The sequence below is a fragment of the Buceros rhinoceros genome, unplaced genomic scaffold (assembly GCF_000710305.1).
Source record: "Buceros rhinoceros silvestris isolate BGI_N320 unplaced genomic scaffold, ASM71030v1 scaffold16301, whole genome shotgun sequence".
NCBI classification, from domain to species: Eukaryota; Metazoa; Chordata; class Aves; order Bucerotiformes; family Bucerotidae; genus Buceros; species Buceros rhinoceros.
Genome location: NW_010393822.1, coordinates 393 through 7,381, shown reverse-complemented (window position 1 = coordinate 7,381; position 6,989 = coordinate 393). Strand labels below are relative to the sequence as shown.

General features: G+C 49.4%; 1 protein-coding gene across 2 annotated transcripts in view; it reads right to left on the bottom strand.

Moving 5' to 3' along the window:
- Positions 1 to 6,013, bottom strand: part of STK32A (serine/threonine kinase 32A) — a 27,502-nt gene extending 21,489 nt beyond the window's left edge. For both annotated transcript variants that reach the window (XM_010145021.1, XM_010145023.1), the window contains exon 1: positions 5,962 to 6,013. In XM_010145021.1, the coding sequence (XP_010143323.1) occupies positions 5,962 to 6,013 (52 nt within the window). The remainder of the gene's footprint in view (positions 1 to 5,961) is intronic.
- Between the last annotated feature and the right edge of the window lie 976 nt (positions 6,014 to 6,989).

Here is a 6,989-nt window from a genome sequence, read left to right as displayed (position 1 = left end):
GTGCCTCCCAGCTGAGTTGTCCAGTTCCCCGGCTCAGCCCCTGTCAGTGGCAGATCAGGGAAGGAACCATCAAGCGCCTGTTTTCAGCCAGCCCTGCCTGTTAGACACAACAGCCTCATCCTGTTCCTTCCGAAACCAAAGGCAAAGCCCAGTCCACCGCACATTCCTACCACGCGAAGACAGAAACGGGCAGCTGGATCTTCACACCCTTGTGGTGTTCCAGAGAACCGTTTGAAAGCTGTACAAGATGAACACAGCAGCCCAGGGCTACAAGAGCCGCTGGCACTCCACACCCAGCATGGCTGTTTCTGCTCGGTAGGGAAACAAGAGCAGCAGCTTTGCAGATCCTGCACTGAAACAGGGAAGGAGGAACGTGAACACTTCACCTTCTGGGGTCCAGCTGGAGATGGAGCTGGGAGGTGGACACCTGCACAGCAAGGGAGAGTGTTCTCCCAGTGCTAAACTGAAGGACCCCACCTACCAAGAGGTTCTGACAAGATGAAACTGCCCCTCTTTCCTCTCAGGCAATAAATAGATCTGGAAAAATGGTAAATCGAGTTTGCTGTATGGTCGTAGAGCAAACACAGATTAACTATTCTGGGGTCAGCCCCTGCTGCCGATTGCTGGATAAGGCACGTCAGCAATGATCACCGAGCTGAATGCTCTGAATTCTGCTAACGCTTCCCCAAGGTGCTGTCCCTGGCAGCTGTCAGCGAAGGGAAGGTCACGCTCAGGGATCGCTGCTGGCTGAACCAAAACACACCTAATACAGGGTGACAGGGCAGACAGTTACTAGATCCTTGCCACCACACACCCACAGGAAAGTGAACTCATACTTCACTAGTGATGGGGTTTTTGGTTTATGTTTTTTAACATAAAGAAACTTCTTTCCAGAGAAACTAACGAGGCAAACTGGGTTTCATTCAACATAGACGTGACGCTCAGCCATACGGTCCAAACTTCCTCCAAACAAACAAACAAAAAGGCTGAACACAGCCCATGTGTACCTGGCCAGGGCTGTAATACCCTGTAATACACTGGGTAATCCACCCTCAGATTAATTTTTCTCAAACAGGGACACCAAATCAAAAAATTTGTCCTCTTCACTGCCATTAGGTAGGATGCCACAAACTAACCAAAGCAAAGCCTATGGTTTCCAGTTACAGAACTTGGAAAAAACCCCCAGCTTTTAGGCACAAAATCCCTTTTCCAAACCTGGAACACCACCTGCAAATATCAGAGCTAAACACATTGATATCGATCGAGTTTCACTAGATCTGTTTATCAGTTAGACCATCTGAGAGAAAGGTAGAGGATACCTGCAGAATGAGAAGGGAAAGTAAAGATGCTTATCACCTGCAGAGAAGAAGGAGAGGGGAAGGGAAGCTGCTGTGCCTGTCAAGGCGTGAGGTGAGCTGCAGGGGCTACGTGCTGAACAACACAGCCCACAGCTGGGGTAGAGGCACCCTGGGGTCCCAGGCACTGGGATCCCACACAACATTCTGCAAGAGCGGGGCAGACACAAAATGCAGAGGTCCAGTTGTTAACACCTGGAACAGCTGCAAATCCAGAGGAGTTGTGCTGGCAGCTGGATTTTGCATGTTAACACCCTCTGTTTCCACTGTCTTTTAACAGGAATGCTTTCATGACTGTGTTATCACCCGCTGCCTCCTTGTCTTCTAATACTGACGTTTTCACTAACATTTTAAACACAGGTCTATAACCGAGCTGGTCATAAGAGAGCTAAATTGCATAAGTTTTATTTAAGGTGCGATTGTATTTTAAGCCCACTCTGCTTTACCTTTCTTACCATCCCGAATTCTCACAGTGAGCCTATCCAGAGTCTCGCTCCCAAAGAGCACTGAAAGTTGTGGTGTCCAAATCAGGAACCAAACACATGCTCTTCATCCTGAATCCACATCTACAGATTTGACAAGCCTCATTGCACTGCCTGATGGCACATAAAACAATGAAAAAGCCAAAGCACTTGCCCTTCAGAGAGAAAATTCACGTGATATGCCAACTCAGACAAATGATGTTTAGGAGATGGCAAGGAAGATAATACAATCGCTATAAAGAAGCAACTGAAGCATAAGCATGAAATACTGCTTTGAAAGCAAGGGATATATTTCTAAACCCAGATTCAAGGAACAATATTTAGATAAAAATTACAGAACCTAACCAGCCTCGAAAACATCCTTATCAGAAACAAATCAACCCTGCCAAAGCCCCTGGACTCCCTCTGCCAAGCGGAAGCCAGTGCTCCGGGGTCTCAGGTCCTCCCACCCCACCTCCCACCCCAGCACAGCCAGAACACCACCTCACAGTCTGTTATGACTTCCTTTTGTCACTGTAATTGCCCCCATTCTCCAGTCGCTGTAATTTCCCTCCCTTCCTTCTCTTCTCTGCAGCCTCAGGAGAACAAGTGCTGCCGCAGGATCAGGAACGATAGCACAAGTCGCTCCATACCAGAGAGGCACAGATCCAGGCAGCGGATCAAAGAAATGTCTGATGCTTTTCTTGGTCCTGGGGAATTTAAAGACAGAGCAGCTGACAGTGGACTAGAGAGGACACTGGCAGCGGACCCTGGAATGACGATGTCCATCTCACCCACCCACCGCCCTCACCTGCTATCTATTCTTGCACTAAATTCCAACCAGCTGGAGCGATTAGGTGGCTGCCATCCTCTGGGATCCTTTCCACACCCTTTTGCCCAGAAGCAGCACAAAAATCTGGTTTTTAACATGGTCTCATCCTGACTACATCAGGAGTTGAGATCACCTTGCAGCACCGAGCCTTCCGTCTGGTTATTACATTTTCTTTTCATCTCACCAGCTTATTACCCACCACAGTGCCTAGACCGACAGAAAAATAATACTGTCATCCCACTTCAACCGAAAGCAAACAAAGCCTCTTTGAGAAGTTCATCTTAGAAAATAAAAATACAAATCATAGTGTCACAGAAAACGGTCAAATTACAGCAACACCAATTTGGAGAATTATGCAAGAGATGATATGACTGCAGGTGCCCATCAAAGGGCACCGGGAGCCAAGCTAGGTGTGAGGCCCACGGCCCTGTTCCGTGCTGCCCATCTCTGCATGGAGGAAGGTGGTCCACGCTCCACGGAAGGTGGTCCACAGTCCCTGGAGTGAACAGCCGAGCTGCAGCAGGACAAGAGATCCCGCTGCTGAATAACGCAGGCATGGGCAGGTGAAGTCATTTGCCCATGGCTATTCAGAAAACTACGGCACAATATAAATCCAGATGTTCTCACCCTCGGGTCAGGTCCTTAACAACTCTAGTTTGCAAAAGGCTTCACCTTGTTGCAGCTGCCTGAGTGTTCTTTAAAATGTCTTTTTTTCTTTTTAAGCAAATTGAGAGGTAATGAGAGAAACGAAATCACTGAGCATTACAACACGGTTCTCTGCAAAGCAGACCAAATTCTTGGGTGCAATGGCAAAAAGCTCGTTAGACCAGCATGTCGCCTCCTCTCACCTCCCCCAGCAATGCCCCAGCGAGCATCTGGCAGATAACTGCCTGACCGACCGGCGGGTGCCCTGCAGCACCGAACTGCCAGAGCTGGAATTCGGGCTGTGAAGAATCAGGTGCCTTCCTGGCACGGGAGCACTTCCACCGCTCACGCTGCTGCTGTTTATACCCACACAGCTCCCAAAGGAAAAGCCTCTCTCTGGCGCAGCTGAAGAGGTAGGACCGCTCTCCGCTGGCCACAGCCCAGTGACCTGACAGTGCCACGGAGCCCGAGGGACATGGTGCTGCTTCCTGCTGTACTCAGCAGCTCTTAATTAATTTAAATTTTAATTGGAATTACAATAAGGACAAGATTGTGACATCCAAGGTGATACAGACTCTGGTCACAAAGTTGCCAAGATAATGGAAAAGTTAATACAGAATATACTTATTTCGGCTGGGTTTCTCTTCCCCCAGTATATTAAAATATGACTAATTAGAGAAAAAAACGTGCTACCACTTCTTCAGTTTGGGCAGGGCCATGAAAGCACAACTGCACCCGCCTGGACTCTAGCTGGTTCCAAAGGTGACCCCTAAGCCTCCTGAAACTCGACAGATTAGCACCCATCCACTCGAGACGGTCAGGACGGGGCCTCTCCCTTGCCTGGCCAGCACAGCACACAAAGGCACCAGGTGGGGGTATGGTGCCACGGAAAGCCCAGTGCCCTTTGCCACAGGGCTAACAGGGGCTTCACAGGCTGCCAGGGTTGGGTTGCTGAAACCAAGCCCTTTCCAAGCACGGAACTGTCTCTTGTAAGAAATCAGCTGCCCAAGAAGATTTACTGCCCCAAGGACAGTCACCCTGCATGGGTCACCACATTGATGAGGGCGGGTGGGGGGTGCGGTATTTATTTCTCCATCACAGGAGCTCATACCTCACAAAGCATGTTGAGCCCAGAGAAAGGCTCGGCAGAGAGAACAGCCACTCCAAGGAAAACTCAGTTTGTTACAGCCAATCTCACAGCCAGGACACACCACCCCAAGGAAGGTGATCAGGAACATGAACAGTATTGGTCACCTGGAGCTAGCACAAGTAGTTATTCAGAGAGATGCCAATACTGAGCACTTAGAGGCACCAGGAATAAAATCTCCAGGAAAATCTCACAGCACAGATTTCTTTTGCATTAAATAACCGGGAAAAAATAGGAAATCCAAAGAAGAGTCACAAGCAGTCACATTAATAAGCCAATTTAGCCAAAGAGCCACAGGGGTGTAGCTGGCGTTGCAGGACGCAAGGACAGAGCGATTCACCGGCTCTCTCTGCACAGCATCAACCCAGGGTGTGAACTCTTCTCTGCAGGATGACAGAGGCAGGCAGGGAAGGTCCATATCGCGACAAGGGAATACACTGCGGTGCAGAATGACTCGTCCCCTCCCCACGCACCGGCTGCATCGGCAGCTGCACACGGAGACTGAGCAGCGCGAGGCAGGAGGTTTTTGTGATGTGAGCCCTAACAGCGCTGCCTGGGATTTAACCCCTATAATTATCATTATCATTGAGGGTGATATAATGATATACACCCTCATTTCCAGAATGAATGTGTGTTCCTTCTCTAGACCCTTCTCCTCAAGGAGCTGAATGAGAAAGACCAGGTTTTGGGCAACGCCCCATGCTTTTCCCCTCATGTCTCCAGTAATCAGGATTACGTCCTCTTGACTGGAGTTCTTATCTTTGGGACAGCTGTTTGAGTTACCTAGGTTCTTGTCTACTTTTATTTCAATGTATTTGTATTTATTTACAGGTACGTTTTATTGCGGTACCAAGGTGAAAGCCCATATGGCAGTTAGCAAGCTGACTCATGCAACAGAAAATATATTTATGGAACAATCCTTTAATGACTGTCTATAATCTTGGCAGCAGAGTGACATTGGCCTCCAGTTCTGCTCCCAGCAATGTATTCTCCTTTTCCAGCCTGCCAAGCTGCACGCTAGTCTCCCAGTGCCAACAGGTAGAGCTGCCCGGGAACCTCCAGCTCTGCTGCTGCTGACCAGGTCTTTCTCGGTGGCCCTCCCACCAAGCCCAAAGCGGGGATGGGAACACACATCGCTCAAGCTACCTTCCCACCACACTTCATACCACTCCTCCCAGTGCTGTGATCTCCAGAACAAACCTCCCCTGTCTGCTTTTCTTCCCTGCCTCTGAAGCACGTGGCAGTGTCCCAGAGGCATCTCAAAACCACACCTCCATCAACAGTTCTTCTGCCAGTGCCCGGCTGCAGAGAGGGGAGGCAAAAAGGACCACCTGACCGCTGAGCTCAGCTCTGCAGGAGACCACAGGCACGCTGCTGCTGCAGACCGTGACGTGCCTTTGCTTAACCAAGACGTCCAGGTGTTTGCAAACCCAGCACGGGAGCTGGTGGCGACTCTCAGAGTCACAGGCTCTGCACTGGTGGACTTTGCAGACCCAGACAAGAACCAGGAAAAGCTCTTACCGTCTTCATTTTCATCAAAGGGTGGTGACTTGCTGGAACTGTTTGCTCCCATGGTGTGCTCAGCCCTGGCTCAGCTCTCTTCACTTCTCTCAGTTACGTTGCCACCCACGAAGCTGGTGCCTCCAGGCCAGTCACTCCCAGCAGACTTCAGCAATGTTCTCCTGGTGCATCCTGGAGAAGGCAGACGGTAAAAATTCATCATCATTCAGGATTAAGGAGCATTTTGCAGCCTGTAAATCTCTCACTGGAGGTTCACTGCTCTGGAGACAAAACTGAGTACCGGGGAAAAAGGACGTTATAATGGAGTTTACTACAGAAACCCTGTAACATCACAACCTTGTAACCTAGACCAGGAGTGCTGCCCACTAAGGGAAGTGCAGAAACAGACTGACAGACCAAAAAGGTGTCAACCATGATGTAGGAGCATATATTGGTGACAACTAAGGTCAGCTGCTCCAGGAGACTTTTTCTCGTATAGGAGTCTGAAGCTTAATTTATCTTTGATAGCACATCAATACGTAAAAGCTCTGAGGAAGGAGCACGGGTATTCTCCGAAGTTAAGCTAGTCTGAGTAATAATTACTAGGATTTGTATCAATATAAGTTGTGCCCAGGGTACGGTAACGATACATCTTTTCCGGTGTCACACTGCAAGGTCGCAAAACTATTAAAATCATTACTTTCCCTCAGGCCAGAATGACTAATGCTTCCACCTTAACTTCATGTTCGGTCAGATCACTTGTTCCACAGGCTGCGTGGCAGCAGCTCCACTCCTCAGTGGTCCTGTGGTCTCAGCAGCGGGTCTGGTGCAGACACCATGGAAATCTGACAGGCTTGAGAAAGCCGCTGCTTGGAATGCCCAGGCTCCCACCTCCAGAGCCTGGCAGCACACCTTCACGTTGCCAGGTGTATTTTATCCTCAACAGATAAGAGTAAAACCAAAGCAAGCAGAGGAAATTGAACCACTCAAGTGCCATTGCCAGGGTCTTACACCCACACTGCAGGCAGGCTGTTTCCCAGTGAGGGAAA